Source organism: Centruroides sculpturatus, unplaced genomic scaffold (genome assembly GCF_000671375.1).
Source record: "Centruroides sculpturatus isolate CEXI.00-Female unplaced genomic scaffold, Cexi_2.0 scaffold122, whole genome shotgun sequence".
NCBI lineage: Eukaryota > Metazoa > Arthropoda > Arachnida > Scorpiones > Buthidae > Centruroides > Centruroides sculpturatus.
In genome coordinates, this window is record NW_019384345.1 from 78,881 (window position 1) to 105,766 (window position 26,886).

Genomic DNA, 26,886 nt, shown 5'->3' on the forward strand with positions numbered 1-26,886 from the left:
TCCTTTTTTTGATTTTCTTTAAAAAATTTTAAAGTGTTTAGCAGTGCTGTGGAAAGGCTAGAGCAGAATTGTTGTTCATAAGAATGGTCCCATTTATCCTGTGCCTCTGACCCCTTGTCTGTGCTTTCTCGTCTTCAATTCTGAGACTCCACGGATACGGGAGGATGTTTGGAGTAACCTCCAAATCGGGGCCCTCAATGAGTTACTTATTGTCGGCCTGGATTTGACAAGGTTCACAGCGATGCAACCGGATGGTGAGAAACGGGGTCCGACGTATCTGGAATAGACCATCAAAATAATTCCTGAGGGGTTTTCGAGCTGTCCGGATTTGATCTTGGATCCCCAGAGTGGTAGACTGCCATCTTAACTGTGCATGGTTCCATCAGATAAGTAAAGTTAGGTTATAGCATTGTTGTCTTAAAAATTGAAAGCCCACAGAATCAGCAGTAGGTGATTGATCTAAATGTGGAATGCTAACACATTGTCAATAGAGCCAGATTTCATTAGCCATATTGCCTTTTTCTTTAAACTTGTGCTGTTATCTTGCTTTCAAGATGAATTTGCTTTTCTAAAGGGTGAGCAAGCTTTCAAAATTCATAAAGCATGTTTATTATGAAATATTTTTTAAAATATTTTCATAAAAAGGGAATTTAAATGTGTAACAACCAAACAATTTATTAATTTTCCAAGATATAACTTCTTGCTCATTCTTCACCTTTACAAAATATATTATGCTATTATGCTAGTTGACATTTTATAAACCTTTAAATTCATTTTAAGACATTTTAATGGATAATACAACTTGCTAGTCTATTAAAAATGTTAAAAAAAATCAATAAATAATTGTCTAATGTAATTAAAATCATTCATTTTGATATTTAACACTCTTTGAAACTATAGAAGCAAAGATCAGAATAAAAGAATGAGGGAAATTTGTCTACTTTCCATATTTTAAATAATTCACACAAGTACTAGAATTAAATCAAAAAATATATTTAAATTGAGAAGAAAAATAAAAATTTTTGTAAAAATTACAAAATGTCTTCTACAATCCATTATTTTGTATTAGTCTTCATTTTTGTAATTTTAAATATTTTGCAAAAATAAAAAATTTTAAAAAAATCCAGGATTGAATTTAATTTAAGAAAAAAAACTCAAGAAATAATGTCAATTTATTTGATCAAAGCTTTTATTGTTAGTAAAACTTTATTGGTAATCACTTTTCAGTTTGTTACAAAATATTTCATAAACTTATAAATTGTAACAACTATGCAATGAGTACTTTTGAAAAGACAACAATAGTATATTCTCATTCAATAATCCTAATATAAATAATTTCCCCTCTTTTTAACATTACTTAATTAAAAACAAAAGGAAAATTTCAATGCTGCAATAAACAATATCACATAATTTCACTGGCAGGAGATATTTTATTCATCCTGCTAAAAAAAAATATCACAAATCATTAAGGAGTCACTTAAAACTGAAATTTCAGAGGAAACTTTCTAATAAATTTCAAAACTTATTGAAACAATACATAAATAAATTATTATATATCATTACAATGATTTTATTTTATGAATAAATAAATAAATTCAAAAAGTTCATACAAAATAAAAACTTTTATATTTATAAAATATTTATGTTTAGATTTCCAAATATTAAATATTGTAGACTCCAAAAAAACATTTTTGAAAATGTTTAATATGTTTTATAAACATTAAAAAAAATGTTTGTAATACAAAAAGATATCTCAGATCTATGTTACTACTAGTTTGGATTTTAGCTTCTTAATTATGAAGGTTTCACCCATTTATAAGTTCCGTAAAACTTGTAACCGTATTTCTGTAGCAGTTCGTCGGCTTCTTTTGGGCCACGGCTAAAACGACAAAGAAAGAGATTTTATAAACTTCAAACTGTTTGGCTACAATATATCTTGGTTTTTAATCACTTTCCATTTTATTGATCTTAGTTATTCAATTTTAAATGGATAACTACAAATAACAAAAATAAAAATTTGAGTTTTTTTTTTCTATATTACATCAATGCATTGTGTTGATAAAGTATACAACAAAAAATAATTGAAACTGCTTTCAAATGTCCAACTATCAGAAAATAAAACCAAAATGTGATTATAGAAAATAAAATACAAATACTTCTTGATTAACACAAACTAATGTTCTTTTTAAATTTAACACACATCTTTGTAATTTATTTTGTTAAATTAGTTAAAAGAAGCAAATAAGATCCATAGATTTCTATCAATCTTATTTGCTTATTCCACTATAATAGTTTAGTAACAACTTTGTTATTGAATAAATGACAAAATGTAAATTGTAAATTTGTAATGTGCACACTAGGAATAGACCAATAATAAGCATAAGTGTATCCTAAGTGTTTGGGTTAATCTGTCCACAATTAGTCACATGTAATTGTGAATTATATAAAAAAACAGTAACCAAGTAAATTAGCTTTATTAAAGTATAAAATACTTTTCTAAAGTATCAAAATATCCACACACATTACTTAGCTGTATTAGAAAAACTTGGTTTACTACTTTTTCAAAGATCAAGATGAGGGAAATTTTACATCTCAATCTCCAAGACAGCTATAATCCTTCAAAATACATATATTCAAAGGGCCTAATAATAACAAAAATAAATTCTAAAATTTTTTGAAATTCTTAAATATTCTATTCTATATTTGAGCTACTTAATTAATGAGTAATAGGTACATTAAATACATCTTGAAAACAGACAGTAGAAATTAAATTTAAAACTTCAACTTGATTGAAATGTTTATATTCAGTCAAATTCTTTAATACAGGGTGTCCACAGTCTGGGTACATAAGGATTAACACATACTTTTAAAAACAAAATAATTTTATTTGATTCTAATATTAATAAATAACATTTTCAATATGATTTCCATCATTTTCAATACATAATTTGATGCACCTTGCAAAATTCAGGTGAACTCAATTAAATAGGTCTGTATTGCTGTCGATTTCAGCACACTGACTGGTAATGGTGTCCACAAATTATGGCACATCAAATTATGTATTGAAAATGATGGAAATCATATTGAAAATGTTATTTATTAATATTAGAATCAAATAAAATTATTTTGTTTTAAAAGTATGTGTTAATCCTTATGTACCCAGACTTTGTGGGCACCCTATATATATATATATATTCATTCATCCAAACTATTAAGTCATTTAACAATAATAATAAATAAGTTTTAATAAGCAAGATTTAATATTTCTCTAAACATAGTTTTAAAATATTATTTGTAGAAATTTATTAAATATAAGTTCTTTCTTTATAATAAATACTAGCAGACCCCGCCACGCTTTGTTGTGGCTCAAAATGTATGTATTATAAATGTATAAGACTTCCCCGTGGGGGAGAATTTTTCAAAAAATCCCTTCTTAGTGTACATTTTCTTGACATACCCTATTAAAACGCAATCAAAAACGCAAAAAACCACATCTAAAATAGTATAATAGAAGCCAAGTTCTTCACACTAAGCCTTAATCCTGTCCATCTCCCCTCCCAGTGGGGGAATTTTGACATGTATATTATATAAAAACATGTGCGTATTCGAATGCAACATTGTGTCAAAATTTCAAAGGAATAAGTCGGAACAAATGAACATTACATTTTTATTTATATAGATAGAAGATAATCTGGGTTCGTTTTTAGTTCATCCTCACAGAAAAGGTCGTTGTACTCACAGAGTTTGCACCATCTGTTGGACCTAAAAACCTTAATCCTAGATGATATCTTTTAATTTATATGAATGTTTAACGGAATAATATACAGCTTATGTCCACCCTGAAGGCCCATTCTAAATATTGGTGAAAGAATTTTTGAAATTTGATGAGTAATTTCAGAGATTACCTCCTACAGCTAAACTTACAAACTTTACCTCTTTATAAAATTAGTATAGATAAAGTAAAAATGAAAGATTTTAAAAACAAAATCATACCTTCCGTGTTGATAAGGTAATGGTTTAACTTTTTCCTGCTCAATTGTATGTAGAAGTGGTGTGAAGATTCGCCACGCTTCTGCCAATTCGTCGGCACGAACAAAATGCATTTGATTACCACAAAACACATCTAAAATTAATCTCTCATAAGCTTCTGGCATTGCTAATCCCTAATAAATAAAATCTTCAATCAATTTAATAATAATGAGGATAATTAAAAACATACATGATGTATTTTTTTTACCTTATAGCGATTTCCATATGTTAAATCTAGTTCGGTTTCTTCCATTTCAAAAGACATACCCGGTTTCTTTGTCATCATTTTAACATAGATTGCTTCATTTGGCTGAACTCTTATGACTAATTCATTTCTTTTACATTGTCCTTCAAAAATATCACCTTTTACATCATTGTATTGAATACGTACTTCAGCTTTCTTTTCATTTAGAGCTGTTAAAATAATAATAAATATTCTTAATATTTTCAAATTTCCAAAACTAAATAAGTAATCAAGTTTTTTCATTTATAGATTAAAATAATACTTTTGTACTTATGATGACTTATATTTTAAACTAAATGGTTGAAGATAATTGATTTTTGCTTTTGTAATTTATTGTTCATATATTTCACTCTAAATATCTAAATGTTTAATTCATAATATAAGTGAGCTTAGATTATAGGTCCTAATCTTGATAAGGTTATGATATTTGTTATTAATTAATCATGTCAGTTAGAAAATTACACCTATTTCTGTTGTCATCTAACAACTTCCATGTTACAAGCCTGTAGGATTGTTTAATACATGAAATTGTATAAATGTTTATGACTTAAGACTAATACTGAAAACATTTATTGAGTGAAAATTTTTGGAGAATATATTTATTATTTCTTATTTTAAATAAATAAATTTATATTTATACTGTTTAATATAACTCAATTTTAAAACATTAAAACAAGCCCTTTGTAGGATACACAGACCCACTTTTTTGAGAGAGAGAGATGTATAACTATTTGCTTTCTACAAGATCAAGATATAAAAATTTCTACTGAAAATCTACCAAACAAAAATTTGGATTAAAGAGATATTCATACACAAGATCCAATATACAGCAACCACAAAACAGAAAACTTGTATGAAAATTTCTGTTAAATACTCATCTTGATCTTGAAGTAGTTAGCCATTTGTATGTAAAAAAAGTGAAAAATTATCTACAGTTAATTTTTCTCTGAATGATGATGCAATAATAATAATAATAATAATAATAATGCACGATAACCAGTATGGTATACAACCCGTAACGGATTGTGTAGAAGGTATAGACCAACTGACACAAAATATAGTGGTTGATGAGGATCAAGAACCTATAGTTTTGCACTTTCTTCGAATATTGGCAAAAACGAAAGAAATCACGCTTGAGGAGCGGCTGCTTCTACCTAAAGCCAAAATAAACAGACGTTTCATAGAAAATCTAAATATTCTCAATAAATATTTACCTAGTTTATTAATTACTAATAATAGCCTGCGTGAAATAAATGATATAATATATGNACAAACACAATAAAATCACATACATTATAGACATAGCCATTCCAAACACTCACAATGTACAAAACACGTGCACTGAAAAAATTAGCAAGTACACAGAACTCGCCCAGGAAATAAGGCATCTGTGCAGGATGGATAGGGTGCTTATTGTGCCTGTTGTTCTCTCCTGTACAGATGTGATACCACATACACTACACAAAAGCCTGGGAGCATTACAATTGAGTAGAAATACATACATCACACTACAGAAGGCCACTATATTGAATACATGCCACATTGTTAGGAAATTTCTGAATACAGACACACACACTGACACACTTATTTAATTTTAGTTTCGTTTTGGTTGCTATGCCTTGACTCTGATCCTGCATAGTACACAGCCACCGGTGTGAACCGAGTATAACTCACAAAACCCAACATAATAATAATAATAAGTAAAAATTACAATTTAAATAGTTTAATTTTATCTGAATAATATGCATACTAAACTGATAATGTAAAAAAGTGCTGATAAATAAAGATAATTACTGAAAAATAATGCAAAAATTGTTGTTAGTGAAATCATTTATCATCATTAATTTTTATTGAAAAAGTAGATCTTATCCAACTTTACAAAAGTCTCTGTCAAACCCAATCTTTGAAGGTGATCCAATATAAAGGAGGTGATCATCCATTGATTAGCAACATTGCATTATATAATATTTAATGTTTTATTTAATAGTTGCTAAAGCAAGATTTGAAAATAAACCAATTTTTTTTTTTAAACTGACAAAGATCATTACATTAAAGTTGATGACAACATATCCTAAAATCAATCAATACCTTTTAGCTTCAAGTAAGAGGTTTAACATACAAATGAATGAATTTTTTGATTTATTTCATAAACTTACTTCATAAATTCAAAAATACAATGTTCTAAAATTCCACAAAGGAATGTTTAAATGTTTTATATGACATTACAAATAACCATTTATATTTAAAATATTCATACAATAAGAATACAGTATGTATAATTTAAAATACCAAGTGTAACTTTGTATTTTAAAAAGGTATCAAAAAAAGTTAACTTAAAAGTTGAAGATAGATATTATTGAATATAATTAAGTACAGATTGTGCCTTAATAATATGCATCTTCTCTACATGTAAGTTGCCCCTTGTTTCTTGAGGATTATCAAAGAAAAATCTGCATGACACTTTCAGTGCATGAAAAGGTCTTTTTTTCCTGTCAGGGATTAACAATATTAGTTATGATACAAACATTGGACCATGTATTAGAACAAGTCTTATAAGGGGCTTGCTCTAATATTTTTGGTGCAATGATATTCTCCCAGCATATTAATAGCTGTTATATTAAAGTATTTTGCTGCTTTTTTTGTTAGAGTATCCATTTCAATTTAATATATTTTCTAAAAAGTGTGGGATACTTCTAATTCTAGCCCAATTACTCTCCCATTGACTTCTGATAGAAGGTTTGTATCTTTATTGAATAAGCTGTTCTCTAGATTTATAAATTTGGTAAGCTGAGCATATGTAATTCTTCCTGAATTTTGAATTGTCTTCTGTAGGCATATGAATCTAAATTTCAGTAGCAGTGATTGGCATCCATTAGGCAATTTAAGTCTGAAGATTGATATGGGAAATACTTTATTTGCATTTGCATTCCAAGATGGACCTTAGTTTCTCTTTTGTCCTGGTAAGTGTTAAGTGCTAGCATGTATTTTTTTGTATTCAAATGGTTGGCAAAGCCCTAGTAATCACTTCAAATGTTCAAACTAGAACCTCAGTTTACAACATAAAAATTATAACTTTACTCACTATTTCCAGCAAATTATTTCAGTCCTGCACTAATTTGTTTTTGACTCCCTGAGAAATCTTCCTCTGGCCTTATTGTTGCAAATTTGAATACTCAGAGATTCTAATTCTGGAACACTTTTTAAGAATTCTCATTTTTATCTTTACTTATAAGGAGCAACTTTATACATATAGAGAAAATGCAAATTATTAACGCATGATCTGTGCTTAATTATATTCCATAGTAATTTTTCAACATCTTTAAGTTACAGTTATTCTTACTCTATGAATAATTTAAAATACTGTGTATATTTTAAGCAATAATTTCATAAAAACTGTTTAAACATTCCTTTCTGGAATTTCAGAATGTATTTTCAAATGCTAAACCTGAAGTGAATTTATGAAATAAACTGAAAATGTTTGTTCGTTTATATCTTAAATAAACATATCACTGGAAAAGTGTGAAAAGGATATTGATGCAATGTTATTTGTTCCAGCTTTGTTGCATTTTATACCCTGAAAAATTGAATAAATATTAAAAGTTTAAAATATTGTGAAATGATTTAAATAGATATTTTTTTATTGTTAAATATTTTGAATGTTTTGACTGTTACTAACCTTTACCACAACGAAGAAAAAAAGGCACACCATCCCAGCGTTCATTATTGATGAAGCATGTAGCTAAAGCATAAGTTGGTGTAATTGAGTCATTAGGAACAGTAGGATCATCCTGATAACTACTGCTGGCATCACCTTCTGCATCTGAATTTCCTACATATTGTCCCAAAACAACATTTTCTAGTTTCACTTCTGGCATACATCTCAATACTTTAACCTATATCATAAAAGAATATACTATGTAAAATTCTATTGACAGCTGAAAAGTAATTATTAAATTAATGTAAAAATAAATTAAAACCATTAACATTAGTTACTTAGAAATATAAGAAAAAATTTTTTAAAAAATGGGAAATAATTGTTAGATTCAATAAAAATTCAAAAAATGTCAAAATATGATTTAATCAATTAATTAGCAAATTTTCACAAATTATTCTGTCTTATAATTTTAAAATGTTATATAAAACTAAGTTTTTTGAACATTAAATATCCTAATTTAGTTATAATAAATATTTTTAATTATGCATATATTCCAAGTGTTTAGAAATTACTTATATATATATATATTATTAATAAAGGATTTTCTAACATTTTTCCTCATTAAGTGAGAAAATTTATACTTACGATGAAAATATATAATTATTGAAGACTGGATCAAATGAAAAGAGAATTCACAAGTAATGTGAGGAGGCAAGTGACATTATGAGTCACTCTTGACAATGCCAATACCAAAGATTGGATTCACCTAAATATCCAAGTCTTTCCTCTAATTAGATTTTTGTTTATGATAAGTTAACTAATTTTTGTAACACATCTCACTTAATAAAAGTTTATAAATATAAAACTTTGTACACACATAATTTAGGGTAATTTTCATATAAGTCATTGCCTTAATTTTTGGCAACTTTTCTTCTCTATGTAAATTTCAACTGTAACAATTCTTCATTTTTTAGTGCAAGGCATTTCTTGTTGTCATAACAAGTAATAAATGACAAAAATGAGTTAATACTACATATAGAATTCAGTGGTATGTGACAAGTCAGTCAAGCACAAACTCTCAGCATCATCAATAACTATTTCCTGCAAAGTTACACAAGATTTTATGTTTATCAACTCTGTGTGTGTATTATATATAAGTATAAGTATTTGCACACTTTTAATGCAAAACATTCAACAATATCAATTGGTAAACAAACAACAGTATACTAAAGACAATTGTGCATAATATGCAATACAGAAGTACAGAAGTAATACTATATAGAAGCAGCAAGTGAAATAATGAGGTAAATATACTTAAATGTATTAAATAAAAAAGTGAAAAACTAAAAAATTTCTCTAATTACTGTAATGTTTATTTGTACTGACATAAAAATATCTAACAGGTACAAATTTGACTACAGGTTATGACTCACCAACATTTAAAACATTTTAAAATATTTATAAAAATGAAACAAAAGATAGGATTTTTACTAAAATAATGGGACATGGCAATGAAACAGAGTGTATGGTCATCCTGCTTCTAAGATAACTTTAAAAAAGTGTTATCCACATTTGCTATTGATAAATGAAAAAAAAAAAAACTTTTCAGAATCTGTTAATTTTTAGGGAAATGTGGAGAAACCACAAATGTTCCAAGTTACTAGAAGCTGTAATGATTTGCATCTGCTAATAAATATTTTGATTCTTTCTATCTACTTTTAATAATGTAAATCATTTTAAAAAACTTCTGTAAACTTGCTTGTTAATCGTTACATATAATTAAGTGGCATGTCAAAAAAGTAAAAATACATTGAGTTTATACTCAATGTATTTTTACTTTAGTATACAGAAAGTTAATGTTTCAGTGCATATGTTAACAGCCGATTTGACCTTGAACCTTTAATGCTCTTTTTGTGGACATCATTATTGTTACACTAAACCTGGTTTGAGTAGCACTAGTTTACAATGGCTGCACTGATTCAGAATCCCACCAAATGTGAAGTGCACTCCATCATATGTTTTCTCAATGCAAAAGGTGAGCTCTCAGCAAATATTCACAAAAATTGTTTGTTTATGGGAACAATATGAATCAACAAAATGTAAGAAAGTGGTTCCATGCATTTTATGGAGGCTTGACTGATAGACATGATGAACACAGGAATGGTAGGCTCTCCGTGATCTCTGATGAACTTCTTCAAAGAACTGAGGAAGTAATTTGTGCAAATTGGCATCTTACAATAACAGGAATTGCATGAAATTTCCATGACAAGATCAAAAATAAAACTGAAATGTGATTCTGGCAGCAAGAGGTAGAATTCTACAGCTCTGGATTACAGAAGCTAGTACCCAGACTTAATAAGAGTTTTGACAATAGCAGCATTTATGTAGAAAAATAATGCATGTATCAGTAAATAAGGTGTAGTGAATGTTTAAATCAAATAATGTTTGAAATGAATATTAGTTGTTATATCTTTTCTTTTTGGATGTGCCTCATAATTTATGTACATTATCATATAACTATACAAATTCAGTATTATTGCTGGAACTGAATCAAGTACAAACTAACCTTTTCATCTCTTATATCCTTAGGTTTTGTAGAAATTGGTTTTTCCATAGCTACCAGACATAACATTTGCATCAGATGATTCTGCATCACATCTCTAAGTATAAGAAATTACAAAAAGTCTAGAATTATTATATCTATATATAGAATTTGTTTTTTTTTAAATTACATACATACATACCTCACAATACCAAAACTATCAAAATATCCACCCCTGCCTTGAGTTCCAAATGGTTCTTTAAATGAAATCATGACATTAGCAATATTATCACGATTCCACGTAGGTCCAAATATTCTATTTCCAAATCTATTATAAATATAGTTGAATAAGAATTTCAAAGTACTATGGCTTTGAAATAAAAATATTTTACCTTAATACCATTAAATTCTGAACCATTTCTTTACCCAAATAATGATCGATACGATAGATTTCCTCCTCTTTGAAAAGCATTCCGAGATGTTCGGATAGCATAGCAGAACTTTTGGTATCTCGTCCAAATGGCTTCTCAATTACTATTCGGTTCCAACCACTAATTTAAAAAAAAAAAAATCTGACTCATGAGTATTTTCATAATTACTTATATGCTTACTTTTTAAAGTTATACCATGCAAATATTGTTTTAAATTAAATTTTATTGGAGAAAAATCCTTGAAAAATTACATTCAGATTTATTACTCAATTTTAAAATTTACTTTATTTTGGATAAGTAAAAATGGATAATAAAGATGATTTTTTTTTTATACTATGAATATAAAATTTAACAGTCACTATAGTGACCACTAGTGTGTATAGATGGTGTTAGGGTGAGATATAGATGGGTACCACACCACTTTAAAATATCCTTACCCACCCCATCTGTCCATCCTGAAATAATTAATTCAAGTGTACTTACGCTTATCATTATTGGGGGTATCTTTATACTGTTCAGTGATCACATTAGTTTAAATTAAAAGTTTGTTATCAGCAAAAGAACACATTTGAACTCCTTTTTGAACACATTTCTTTTACTCCTTTCTAACATTTAGAATGTACTATACATTTCAAGAAGAATTATGATGCATCAAAAGAAATCTTATTGTGTATACAGAAGAGCTTTGTTTACATATTAATACTGTATATTCTAATGAAAATTTAATTATTTAATGCATTTATTGCTGGAGATCAGAGAATTAAAATTAGAATTAAATTATCTATTATCTAATGAAATGTTCATCAATAAGGGCATATTGATCAAATACTCAATTGGATGAGATGTTTTTAGCAGAAAGCTGTTAATAAACAAACCACCATTAAATTCCATTAAAGTTCAAATCTAATAAAATAGTATATTCAACCATTATTAATATAACCAAAGTCTGTAGGGTTTTTTTAGTGTGTTTCTTCACAGATGGTACAGCATGGTACTACATAATCATAAATAATAATTTAATGTGTTATTTTTATTGTTTTGTTGTTATTATTATTATTAACTTTATTATTATAATATCCAAAAGATTGTTGACAAGATGGAGCTACTTCATTCCATTCAGCACATTAACATTTTTTATTTAGAAGCGTGGTATATCAGTATCTAAGAGAAAGCAAAGCAAGGAAACCTTTATCAAGATTATAGAATTTTTGGTGTGTTCTGTATCCAGGATGCAAATGATAAACGTCTATACTTTAATGTTGTCCACAAGTCAGTCTGACAAGAGATGGGAATGTAAATATATTAACTAGGGGAAAGAGGTGGAATAAGTACATTTTATCCTTTCTTCATGTTATGGTGACATTAACAAGGGAGTTCCAATCAACCTGACTGGGACAAAAGGCCAGACCATTAACTATATAGTTTCCTTGTCAAGCATAATGGAGAACTATCTAGTACTTTAATAGTCATCCTCAGGTAGTACTTTAATAGTCATCCTTTAGTATATTAGATCATTTTTTAAAAATGGAACATATACACAAATTTTTATGGAATAAATACAAATTTAAACAACTTACATGTAAATACAAATGTATTATGAGTAATGAATAATACAGATAAATAAGGAATATAATAACTACATTAAAAATAATGATAAAAATAAAGAATAAAAGTAAAAATTTATGCAGATGTACTGTACAGATTTTATTCCTCATACATCAATCAATATGAGAGAAAGAGAGAGAGACTGCATCTTTTGCTTTTATGCACTTGAATTTTCTAGTAGATTTGTGAATTTCTAAGGTCTCAACTCCTCTTAATTCTACATAACTATAGGTCAATCATATTCAGTGAATTTCTTTTACACTAACATGAATATCTGGTTCTAATACAAATGATGTTAATGAGGCAACTGAAAGTTCCTTTTTTATGGTGAATTCATGTTCCCTCAGTTGAGTCTGCAAAAACTGATGTAACTCCAAGGTACTCTAAATCTGTATTGAACCTATCATCCCTAATTGAAATACTGTACACTTGAGAATCTTTGACCTATCCACATCATCTGTCATTTCTGTGCAATCTACAGACAGTTGGGTTTCTTCTATAACGAATCCTGTTATTAGTGTTCCTTATTGTGTCCATGCATTTCTTGCAATTTCTCATTGAAATTTAATACTGTGATCTTGTGTGTGCATTAATGGTAATGATGCTCACGTATTTTGCTAGAAAAGTTGTTGATCAATTTATGTACAATTTTTTTAGGGTAGTCGTGCATAATGGCAATTTTTCTAAAATAGTCCAATTCCAATCAAAACTTCTTCCAAAATTTCAGACTATGAGGTGTTAAATATTTAACGCTCATAGTCTGAAATTTTGGAAGAAGTTTTGATTGAGATAACTGTTGGCGTGACATCCAAGCCCAGTACTTAATAGTCCAATTCCTTTTGTGTGTCAAAAATGCTCAAACAATAGGTATCACACTGTATAAGGAAGTGAATGCAGAGAGCTTGAAACAGAACAATCATTTTGAAACAGCTAGTGTAAATAATGTTTTCGATATATGCTGGTGGTGTTACGTCAATCTGTAAGACGTATGTGTAAGTCTGAAAAATATGCCATGGTGTCATTTTCTTGCTCTGAAGATAGTGCAAGTCCTTATGGGTTGTTATTCATATCATGCAAAAATTGGTGTACATTTTTGTGCCATATAATGAGAATATCTTTCACATATCTGGTATAGGTGACAATCTGGTGGAGGTTGCAGAAGAGGATCAATGTGTTCTAGAGTTCTAATGGCAAACCTCTGGTTTGCATGTAATGAACATTTAACATATTAAGAATAAACATCTATGTAATTGAATGATTTAATTTTAATTGATTTTGTATGTTATGCTAATGTTTTCATTGAAATAACTATGGCTTATAAACATTATTATTTGTTTTGTCAGTTGGCTGTTATTAATCACCTAGGTAAATTCAAGCTTATTAGTAATAATGATAATTATAAAACAAATTTTTGATTAGAATATACAAAAGCTTTGTGATGTTATTTAAGTTAGATGTTTTGGACAAGTTAATTCTGATAATATTAGATGATTGATAATATCTGATTACAGTAAGTGGCATCTATTGTATATATGCAATAATAAGAACTTTCGAATTTGCTCTTTGCAATTTACTACTTCTCTGACATACATTTATATGATTCTTACTTGTATGTGTTTTGAAATTCAATAGCTAGAAAGAGCAATTAAATATACATACTGTACATATGAATAAGGATATTTTTCAGCTGAAACATGCCAATATGCCACTTCAGTGGAAGGTATAGCATGAAAAATTTGATAGCCAGTATGTAGTACTGGCAGTTGCTCAGTACAAACAATTCTACAAGTTCAGTTACCATATGTGCATACAGCAGTAAATTTTTAGCACGTTTCACGGTAGTGGAGAAATGTTTATGTTAGAACTTTTGTCCATCTGTCAGATTTCCATGTGCATGTACAATAACTTTACTTTTGTTACCAAAGCATTATGTTCCATTTCATCCTTTCGATTCAAACGTTGGAAATTAGGCTTATAACTTAAGCCTACATTCTATCAACAAGAAATTTCCAACATTAGGTTAAACTCAGTCAGCTTAAAATTTCCAACATTAGGCTTAGGAGTTACGTAAGTGTTATATTCCGTTCAATCCACTTATTGTGCATGTCTATGTGCATGCGCAACAACTACTTGATCTATTTTCTTATTAATTTTTAGCACACTCCACTATAGTCATTTGATAACATTTATTGCACATGTCTATACACATGCACAATGACTTCACTTTCGTTACCTAAGTGTTATTTCCATTCAATCCACCATTGCGCATGTCCATGCACATGCACAAAAGGGATTTGAACATTTTCGTTTACGGTCACTGTAAGCTATAGTAAAAAGTCTACCTGGTTAGTATATTGTATTAAGTTAAATTTTATAATAAATTTAATTAATATAATAAATTTATTTTTAAAAATATTTTATTCACTTTTGTGGAGCATGCTATCAGATAGGCTTGACCAGACTTCTTTGANAATAAAATAGTATATTCAACCATTATTAATATAACCAAAGTCTGTAGGGTTTTTTTAGTGTGTTTCTTCACAGATGGTACAGCATGGTACTACATAATCATAAATAATAATTTAAACTAATTTTACCTCTTTGATCTACAATATAAATTGATATTAGCTGCAACAACTTCATACATATTTGGTGGAAGAGCCAGATAGAAACAGTGATTTGAAATGTCTCCATTTTCAAATTTACATATTTGACTGTTTAGTAGCTGAAAGCCTTCTGGTTCATCATATACACTACTGATATAGCTATTCATTGTAATAAAAGATTCATATTTTTCCATTTCATCATCATTTACCTAATTTAAAAAATTACAATTATACATAAATTATTTAATTTATTTATTAATAAAAACTGTATTTCTAATTATATTAAATTCTAGAATAAAAACTCTAAAGTAATATATAATAATAAATATACAATAAAATAAAATTAATGTAAAAGGAAACTTTCAATACAGTGATGCCTTATACTTCAAGTTTAATTCGTTCCAGGAAGTTGTTTGAATAAATTTTCTTCATTAGAAATAATGGAAAGTAAATTATTCTGTTCCCAGTCACTAAATAATATCCATTTCAATAAACTTAAAAAGAGCAAATATAATTTAAGGCAAAAATAACACAATTAAATGCCCTAATTGTAAACTAAAATATGAAAACAATAACTATAAAATACTAAATATTATGTAATAAAATGAAAATTGCATTCATTGGTCAAACACTATCAACTTCAACATCTGAAACATTGGCTGCTAGATGTGCCACACATGTACTGTACCGTTTACATGTTTCACAATAAATTAATTTTTTATCTCAAACTTTGATATTACAACCTTCCTCTTTGATTATGTGCTTCCACATGCTTCTCAGATGCCATGTTTAATAAATGAAGATTATATTAAGTTGAACAGAATGTTTTTTCATATTTTTAACCACTATCATTATTTAATTTAGATGTGCAATTTAATTATAACAGTTATGAAATTTAAATTCATATTAGCAATAATGTGTTTATTCTTTGTTTAGGAGTCCCTTCACATTTTCTTTGAATGAAAATCAAGTTGAAATGTCTTTAGATAAAAAGCCTATCAGGTATATTATTTTTGGTGAGTTTTGAAAAGGATATAATGCTGTACAAACAGTAAAAAAAATTTTTAATATGTGTGGGGAAGATGCTCCTAAACTTTGAATGTGTGGTTTCAAAAAGTTCCATTTGGAAAATTTTGAACTAAAGAATTCAAAATGTACAGGGCACCCAAACTGTCCACAAATAAAATGAATAAAAATTGTGGAATACAATTTTTAAAAAATTTACAAACAGCACACAACATATATAATCAAACACCAAAAATAAAACAAGCACTGAAACACAAGAGTGAGACTAAAAGAAGACTTGCATGTACAACTAATGGTGTATTTAAAGTACAAGGTACTACTGTATTGGTGTCACTTTGGCAAATTTCATTTTCAAATATATATGAAAATGAAATTTGCATATATATAATAAGCATATAATATATATATGCTTAATAATTTCAATATTTTCAGTTACAATACATTTCATTCTGTGTTTAAATTTTCATTTTCAGTCTGAAATTTTAATTTATATTTATTTATAAATGTTTAAGGAAAACTGAACATATTTTCTTTTTCCTACTAATTTTCCTAATTTATTTCTACAATATTTAATAGATATTTACATATTTGATTATGAAAGATAAATGAATATACTACTATATTTAGACTTTCAATTTTCTGATAATGTTCAGCAATGTACAGTACACAAATATAATTTTTAAGAACAAATAAAATTAACTTTCTGTTTGTTGAACAAAAAGCATTTAAAGATTCCTTTTTTTCTGTAGGTCCTCAAATTTTTAACTCTATCTAGCCTTTAAACATCTTGAAAATCATTTTTTCCTGTATTCATTATGGATTTACTAAGCCCATAATGGAATAGTCAAGTAGTGAGAGAGAGAGCACAACATGTCCAGACTGAATCATCCTAATGATTCTAAGAGCCATGTGCATGCAAACAGCTGCATTAAAGAAAATACATTAAGCAGAGTTCATTTCTATTTGTAAGAAATTAAAATATCTTATTAAAATTATTTGAAATTAGATGTACAGATTTGAAAAAAATAGTTAAGTTGTAATTGTAAATATCTATTTTATTAAACAAAAAAAATCAAGAGAACATTAACAATAAATAAAAAAGAAGACTAAAAAATAAGAAGAAAAACTTACATTAAAATATGATTTTGCTTTCTCAAATATTTCATTTATTGTTAATTTTGATCTTGCAAATCCAATAAAAGTAATTTTCTTTGGTAGAAGTCCATCTCTATATAATGACCTTAGAAAAGAAGAGTAAATTAATCAGTAAAAATAAATAAGTTATTTATTCACATAAAAAATTGATATCTTTTTTCAATTACAAAATTTCAGGCAGTCAATTTCATAAAAGTTATAAAAATGATTCCTTACCAAAGTGTTGGATAAATTTTCTTTCTTGCAAGATCTCCCTAAAACAAATTTAATAATATATGTTACAGTAATTTACAAATGTAATATGTAATGCTTTAAATGGTATAAGTATAATATAAATATAACAAAATTACTTTGATTCATTATACAATCACTGTTTATTCTGAATTGGGGTTCCATATTTATATATTGAAAGAATTAATTAAATGTTTATTCAAGCTGTTTTAAAACTAGCAATAAATAAATTATTCTTGTAAAGAATTGTAGTTTTTCTTCTAAATTATTAAGCACAACTTTTAATAAACCAAATTCTTCTTAAGTAATAAAAAGAAAAACAGTGAAATACCCCAATCTTTCAATGTACAGGATGCCCACTTAAACGGGGGGCAAACAGATGTTTCTAGCATAAGTTATATTATGGAATGCAGCAGACAATTCCACCAGATATTGCATCACTGTGATATGCACTCATTCCACTACTGTCTGCAGCCAGCACAACACAAAATACACATAATGATTTGACTGGTGCAACACGATAAATTTATAGATAAATGAACAACAACTCCTTTAACACATTTTGTAAATTGACATGGCACTGTTTTTCCGGAATAGAGTACATGTATAACCATCACTATGTGCATTGCTAGGCAGAGGTGCTCCACAACACATGCAACATATGAAACACCAAGTGCATTTTACCCTAAATATCTGGTGTGAAATTTGGGGTGAGCAGCTTTTTGGTTCTGTGTTTGTTGCACCCTGAATAGTGACCAATATCTAAACATTCTAATGATGATGATGGATAAATAGCTTGATGACTTGCCATTGGTGCAACTACAGCAAGTGTGGTATCAGTACATAGACATACTACCTCATTTCCAGAGGGACATTGGTCAGTGGCTCATAGAATGGTTACCAAAGCAACCATTAGATAAGACATGGACTTGTTTCATGGCCACTATGTTCCAAAGACTTACATCATAAATTGATGGTTTTGGGTTATTAGTGCTGTGTGATGCCAGCAAACTGGAGAAATGTGTATGATAGACCTGTGAAACAGTGATGCAAGGAATGCTACATGCCATCCATAACACCATTATAAAATAAGTAATATTGACCTAATTTTTCTACCAACATAAAAGAAAAAATCTGTTGTATTAATTTCATTCAATATTTTATGGGAAAAAATTGTTAATTCTGAAAATTGAGCAGTTACCAAAAATTAAAATGGTTTATTTATTTGCATATAATCTTATGACTGAAAATTTGCATTATATGGGGGATATAATAAGGATAAAACAAGAATAATGTTGTCTAATAAAAAGATTTAATTCTTTGCTTAGAGGAACTGTTTTTACTCCTCTTAAGTAATCTCAATTTATAAAATATTAAAATGATCATAAATTAATAATTAAAACAAAAGAATGGCTTGAATATATAAATTGCTGATATTCAGAAATCAATGAATATTCGAACTAATTCTTGAATTATGAATAAACATAATTTAAATTTTAAACTTTTATATAATTGTGAATAGATAATTTTTTTTTTATTAACTGCCAAACTTCCATTAGAAAAAGTTTTTCACACTTTGACAAAAACCCAACAGTTAGGAAATGCATAACAAAATTACACAGTGGGTGATCAGTTAACGAACATAATCCATTCTAAGACAGACCTTGTTCGCTATCTGAATTGTTTGTTAAATCGATTTACCATAGGTTTCTATGGGAATTTGATTAATTCGTTCTTGGAGACCCCCAAAAAATAAAAAATACACACTTTCTTACTACATTTATTCATATGTAATAATAAAAATACATATAAAAATGCAAGACCGTGTATATTAGTCATGTTTTTTCCATTTGTGGGGGGTTAAATAATCTGTCTAATGTCGATTACTTCTGAAAAATCATGAAGACAGAAAAGCAATTAATAATATTGTAATTGTAGAGATCCCTAAGCCTATTAACCTCAACCTGGCTTGGATGCCATTTTAAGACCGTTGTTCTGACATCCTCCCACTTCTTCAAAAGATCTTTAATAGCAGATAGATATCGGCATAAATCTGCATTTTCAGAAGAAAACATAAAAGAATTGTTTCTGTCAGAAATATAAAAAGGTTGAAATTACAAGGGAAAAATTTCAAAGTTTGGGGGAATACTATCTGATCAGTATATACTGGGTTGAACGTCGATGTCAACGTCTCCCACGCTCCAAAAAGTTTTGAATTGTTATCCAAAGACACAGGAAGACCAATCGGTATTCATTATTTTAAGTTGCTTCTTCTTGTGTTTGTTCAGTGAAGTGTTCGTTATCCGAATATGTGTTCATCGTCCGATCATAAAAATCTTTCATGAAAGTGTTCGTTATCCAAACTGTTCATTAACTGATCACCCACTGTATTTATCAACTGGTGTTCCAGATTGTTTCTAAAATAATCCAGATATAAGTATAAATGTTCACCTGTCCTTGTATGAACAGAGGATACCTAGAGCAGAGAAAGTTTGAATCATCATTAACAAGAGAAAAGACTTTTCCAATTGTCTTTACTGTCATGTTTAGAAAAATGTGGTAACTGGAAGAAGCACCAAAGAAAAATCTAATACCTAATAAGACAAGTCCTACATCATCTCAAAAATGATGTAATAATTAATAATTGTAAGTCATTATAGTTGCTTTTTTCAGCAGAAATGTATATATATACTGAAAGAGAATGCAATATAAGAACATACTAGACAAATTACATTACAGTTCCTAAACAAGTAATAGCAATAAAGAAAACTGAGCACCAGATTATAAAGAAATGACAAAATCATCATGGGTGATATAACAACTTAAATAACTTAAATATCAAGGTCAATGAATTAAGAGAAAAAGAAATGATGACATTGTTTTATTATATCCCATAAATATCTCTGAATAAATGTCTCGAAGTGTGTAATTTTCATTCATACACGTACATAATTTTATAAAGTTACATAACATGTGCCAAATAAAAATTTACATTTCCTTTAAATACTTTAAATATTAACTAACTATCAATATAAATAATATGCTACAATAGCGCAAGACAATATCAGCGGTTTAAATTTTTCATTTTTTTAATTATTTCTACAGTTACAGAAAAAATGTAGACTATAAAATAAATTGTTTCACCAGATATTATTTCACCTAGAATTTTAAACTAGAGTTTTTAAAAATAAAATATATAAAATAGGCAATTCTTTTCTTACTTGCTGTTATGCTTACTAATTTTAAATATTTTTGCACAATTCTATTTTTTAATTATTTAGGAAAAACAGAATTTAATTATTTTTTTTGTTATTTTTCAATGTCGCAAGAAAAATATTTTTTTAAATTATTCAAAAATGCAATGTCTTTTTTGTTTTCTAAATATAATAGCATGCAAAACATCCCGTATTTATTAGATATTAAATTTATTGTGAAGTATGTCAATCCTTCTGATGATAAATCAATTTATTTTATTTAAAAAATATACATAATTGTTTAAATTTGGATACATTTTATAAATATTTAAATGTATTTTTCAAGTGTTTCATATTCTCTAGTGTGAAGTGCACTTGGCTGCACAATTGACGCAACCGAAGACGAACACTGAGTAAAAGTATTAAATAAATTATAACCGCAGAGAAACATTAAAGTTTTAAAATAAATATTTTTTGGCATCTTTCCTACACAGTGCTATATATAACAAAGGTCTAAAAATATAAATATTTCAATATAATTGATTTTTAATTCTTAAACAACTTACCGATGCCCCAAAAATGACGAACACGTAATGTTTTTCATCAATAGAAGGTTTTAAATGATGAATTGATTCTTTGTACAACTCAATACACTCAGCAGACACGTGGGTGTCATTCATTTCGGTATTCACGCCGTTATCAATGAAGAGACAAGAGAGAACAGGACTGTACCTACCGAACACCTCTAACTGGTACACAGTTTGTGAGTAAATTGTTGCGTTGGCCGAGTTAACTTTCTTTTAAAAATACAAGCCTGCGAGGAAAACACGAGCACATTGTTCAACAACCAATCACCATTCATTTCTATCAGGTGAGGGTTTAGACTTGTGACGTAACACCTTGAACAGACTGGTTTCGGAATAAATATATTTTTAAATAATTATCGACAATTTTTTAAATTTTTAGTAGGCTAATTACCCGAAGGAAAATATGGAAAGTGTTCTTTTACATCTCGCTTCCTCATCCTCTTGGCCCGTTAATATAGAGGGGATTGAGCCTTATCCTCTAATTAATCATTAAGAATGATAGAAAGACCCCTCCGGGTATAATATATTCGCACGCGGGATGCTTGTCATCCTACTTATCTCTTCACTTTGTAGTCTATTCGTAAGTATCAATAATCTGGCCACACGTGACCACCTTAATCACACGTGGAGTTTATATGTATTCAACTTCCAGCGCCACTATTGTTGTACAGTACAACGCACGTGAAATATAATATAATAATGTGAGTATATATATTTATTTATTTTATCTCATTTCTTATTTATTTGAAATTACTTTAATAAATTTCAATTTATATATACGTTATCACGCTCTAAAAATTTCTGAATTGCAATTACTTATAAACAGGGTCAAATGCGTGATTTTTAAATATAATTAAAAGAAATAGATTCGAAAAAAATCGAATGTAAAAATTTTTAGGTTATCGTACAGATTATTTTTTAATTCTTCGCCCTTTGGGCCTTTTTATCGAGTCCACTGGTCTATAATGGGGCGGATGGATGGTGAGAGAAATGGCCATACTAACCCGGATGGACCACTCCTAAAAGATTCCTGGGCCTTTTCCCTGATTCCTCAGAGCGGTAGGCTGTCACCTCAACCACTCAGCCATCCGCCGTTATGATTGTAAAACCTTTGAACCCCATATCTCGTATATTGTGTATATATGGGGTTTAAATATATACAGTAAAACCTGTTGAAAACAGAACCTTCGTAAAATGTAAACCTGTCAAACCGGAAAAATATTCGAGTGAGTTCAATTTAGGTTGTAATATTGTATAGTGATATTGTACTACTGTTTATATAAGTAACTGGTTTTGATTTTCGCTAATATAGCAGTTCAATATGTTTTCGCTATTTGTATACATTTTAATTGATTTATATAAAATTTTTCCTGTAAGATATTTGAAATGAGGATATAAAAACCTGATTTAATGTTTATATCATATACAATATTTAATTATAAATAAATAGTTAATCTAATCGTTCTTTTTATTCGAATATTTCCTGAATTTTCTGTGGCTATTACAGGGCTATAAATTCATTTTATTACGCAGTATGCACTATACACAGAGGGTTTCGCCATCGTAATTTAATAATTATAATTAATTATTGCTAATGTCCTAGACTAAATTCAGCGGCTAACGCTCCAAAACATGCCATTCCTTTGCACACACCATATCAAATTTTTAACAATTGTCTTTATGTTCTTTATTCGATGAAGTCTGGAAACCATTCACACAGCCAACTGAATGAATTGAATCCATTGAGATCAGGCGTTAGTCTGTCTTGTGTTCTCGTTTTATGCTTTTTTTTATACAATAAACAAATAAATTATTAACTTCTTCATGTTTTCTAGACACTGTTTCATTAATATTCATCAGAATATTTTTGGAATTTCTATCTTTGCCCCTTGACTAGGCTGGACGTAGGCATGTTATGGCTCTAAGCTGTTGTTAACTTAGCAAATAACGTCAGTGGCCGGACAATAACGTTATCGCTTAAGAATATTGGAAAATAACGTTTTAGTCTGGTCAATAACGTTATAACTCTATCAATATTAACAACGACTTGGCATTATCGTTATCTCACAGTTTCTATGTGACTACTGTACTTTATTTCTCCTTATTTCTACTCGCTTGTGCTACAGTATCAGTGCCAATTGCATAGATTACAGAAGCTTCCGTACTTGAGCGATAAGAGAAGTATTTCGGGTGATTTAATTTGATTCATAATTCGTTCATCTTTAATAAGAGTAATGGAACCAAACGGTATGTTTAGAATATTCGACGAGGTAATACTAACATCGTTGACAATGAAAAACTATTACTGTTGCGTGACGTCAGCGGGAAAAGAAGTATTTACCCGCTAATAATACCATTATGAACGCTAATGGGCAATGTTAATACCAAGATGTTTGTTTGTTTCGACATTTTAAATAATTTACTGTTGCATCTCAAACTAGCATTGATTTTTAACTGCACAGTTTATCAGCGGAGCGACACTTGTATTTGTTAGTTTGGGATTTTATTTTGCAATTGTTTTGTATCATTCCCTGTGCCCAGAGACATTCTTAAATGACGCTGCCTCTTTCAAACTCTATGACTAGTTAACATCATTGCCCTAATACAGGAGTTCTCAACTTGTGAGATTTCACAATAAAAATCCGTTGAGTCTAGTGGTGTATGAATGTGCCAATGCAGATTTGAAATGTAAGAGTGTCCATGTTTGTTATATTTTTACAACATAACGGGTTTGGATGCTCAAACGCCATTATTCGTCATCAACGATATCGATGCCATTGGAGTAATGATTTTAGAATTGATAAATTATTCCAAAAACGAAAATGTCCATGGTTGATAGTAAATTGCTCGTTACTTACGTAATATAGCATGCTAAATTCTTTTCATTTTACTTCTTTTTTAAGAATTTAATATCAAAGGATATGAAAAAAGACTTGTGTATCGATAAACCTGAGCTCTGATTTTCTTCGAAAATGACACTTTTATTAAATTCACTTTCTATTAGCTACAAACTTTCTAAACTAGCAACAGAAAAATTAAATATTTCTCAAGTCAGTTTTTGTGTTCAAAAATCGATTTTTTTTTTCTGTTTCAACAATAGTTTTTGTAATATTTTTCCGCAAATGAAATACTTTTGAACAATAACCATGTTTAATATTTTGCTGAGCACGTTCTATTTAATGAAATACTTTTAGTTGTCAAATACAAATTAGTAGCCAATGAAAGTGAGGTTTTTAACAAATCTTTCAATAGCATCAGTTATATGTATTCATATTGATATTTATATTTTTCATAAATTTATGTTGCATTTTCAGAAAACGATTGATACATAAGGCATTTCTTTATTTCATCATTCTGTTTGTCATTGCAACTATTCTGCCGGCCATTAATGTTAATGACTAGATAAACGTCATTGACCATATAGAATTATTTTGAATGTCTTAAAATGTTCTCAGTCAATGGGTTCTCTGCTTGTAAAACAGTTTTAATACAACTGAATGAGCAAACCAGTGATATTTGAAACTGGTTATATCATTGGTTTGCTTATCTAGCTGTATTAAAGCTGCTTTAGCAGGCTTCGCGCCCAATGCTACTCATAGAGGATAATAAAAAGTATTGCATTTGATTACAACATTTCATCCACTGTTAGTTATACTAGAAAAATTATGCCAGTTATAAAATGTAAAACAAGCTGTCGTAAAGAGAGAGCCTACTATATGTGACATGGTTTACAGTCAAACCTCTGAATAGCAGTCACTGACGGTTAAGATGATAGTCTATCGCTCTTGGGGACCGGGGATGGGGATTCGGACGGATCGAAAGACCCAGGGAATTTTTCGGGATCCAGAATATGTCGGGCCCCGTCCTTCATTGACCATCCATCCCATCGTAAGCCTGGCTGAACCAATAATAGGCTAATAAAAAAGCCTCTTAGTTCAGGCCTCTTAGTTAATAGGCTAATAAAAAGGCCTCTTAATTTTGAATCATCAGTATTATGAATTGCTTAATTCATAATACTGATGATTCAAAATTAAAGCATCCCTATTCAGAATAATTTGCAAAAATAACCGTAAAAAAACGCCATTAAATTTGTTGTGTGTATATTCTAGAACATACATGGGAAGCAATTAAAATGGTACAAATACCCACCTACAAGGCATGTAACCTTGTAGAATGGTGCACCTGATCATCCATAACTAAGCCTAAATAGGCTTTTTTACGATATCTAATCATCTTTATATATTAATGTATAGAAGGAACTCAATAAAATTGTGATTAAACTCACATATTCCGATTAATATGATTCATTTTGCAATCACAGCTATTTCCCCACCCACTCATATCACAAACGTCTAGCTGCAGAAACACATTGGCTGCCTGAGACCGACCTTAGCGCCTTTAGCGAAATATATCGAGCGAACTCGTAATCAGTAAGACGAACTCATACGTGTTTTAAAAAATTAGAAAAAGAGCTGTATTTTGTTTTATTTAAATCAAAATTTATGCTGTAGTAATTTACATTTAAACTTAAAAAATTATACCTCGATTATATACGAACAAACAATATGTTTTACTATATTCACACCTTTTACTTAATTAAACCATTATACTTAAACCATTTTAATATAATTTGAAAGATATGAGATGATAAAAATCATTGCGTGCTCGGAATGCATCTCCAGATTATAAAAAACAAAAACCTGTGTGTTCATTTAAGAAAATTTCATCAAATGATCGGATAATACGACCCAGTTTTTAAGAAAATAAATAATTATAGTAAAATTTGTGATATATGAGATAAAAGATTTTCGTTTTTGTATAGTTTGAGAAGACAAAAACGCAGTGTACAGAAATAATGTTCATATAAAATAGATTTTTTAGAATAAGAGAGCAACGTTACAATGTTACAATTAAGACTCCGACGTCCCGTAAACAACTGTAACAATACATTTCTTTTACGTGACTTATTAAAAGCTCGTCTTATTTCTAAATATGAATTACAACTTGACTTTAGAGAAATATTAATTTAACTCATTAAATGTAGGCCTATTATTTTTTATTATTAATATTAATTTATGTATTAAAATAATAAAAAACACAATATAAATGAATTGATATTTTTTTCCTCAGCCCAGCTAATTGAAACTAGGGTTTCTCATACGGGATCCCGGGATCCCGGTTGTTTTTTTAACCCGGGAAATATCTCGGGAAATTTTTCTTATCCCGGGAAATCCCGCAAATTTCTTAAAAATTCACTTTTTTTCTTATTTTTTGTTAAGGTTGAGGAGTTTTGCAAATAGAAAGCATAATTAACTCATTCACTGCCAGAATACATTTGTATTTATTAATTTTAAACCTACCTATTAGTTTTTTTAAATTTTTGCTCGTTATAGCATGTCATAAATGGTCAATAATCAATATATAGCTTATTTGTGCCATGACTATAAAAATTCTTTACTTGTCGGAACCTGTAATATCTGGAATAATTGTGCTTACGCTGTCTTGAGTTTTAACCATGCCCAGTAGCTTCAATAAATGCCTGACGCCAGATTGTGCAAATTGGGCAAGGATACAAACGAGT

At 28.8% G+C, this 26,886-nt stretch overlaps 1 protein-coding gene across 1 annotated transcript; it reads right to left on the bottom strand.

Annotated features, from left to right (window-relative positions):
• Positions 1-1,654: 1,654 nt before the first annotated feature.
• On the bottom strand, positions 1,655-21,690 carry LOC111635472 (glucose-6-phosphate 1-dehydrogenase-like). Its single transcript, XM_023380442.1, has 11 exons — positions 21,285-21,690; positions 17,510-17,547; positions 17,270-17,378; positions 15,104-15,321; positions 10,863-11,021; positions 10,673-10,798; positions 10,495-10,588; positions 7,950-8,166; positions 4,238-4,443; positions 3,994-4,163; positions 1,655-1,879 (listed from the first exon to the last, which is right to left on the bottom strand). Exons 1-11 carry the CDS (start codon positions 21,396-21,398, stop codon positions 1,795-1,797), a joined length of 1,536 nt encoding a protein of 511 aa, XP_023236210.1. The 5' UTR covers positions 21,399-21,690; the 3' UTR covers positions 1,655-1,794.
• Between the last annotated feature and the right edge of the window lie 5,196 nt (positions 21,691-26,886).

What these genes read in the sequence shown, in the direction of transcription:
- LOC111635472 (XM_023380442.1), bottom strand. Translation starts at nt 21,398, where the DNA reads ATGAATGACACCCACGTGTCTGCTGAGTGTATTGAGTTGTACAAAGAA. An exon ending in AAAATTTATCCAACACTTTG is followed by an intron (nt 17,379 to 17,509) that starts GTAAGGAATCAT and finishes TTCTTTTCTAAG; the next exon opens with GTCATTATATAGAGATGGAC. An exon ending in AGGATATAAGAGATGAAAAG is followed by an intron (nt 8,167 to 10,494) that starts GTTAGTTTGTAC and finishes TTTATGATATAG; the next exon opens with GTTAAAGTATTGAGATGTAT.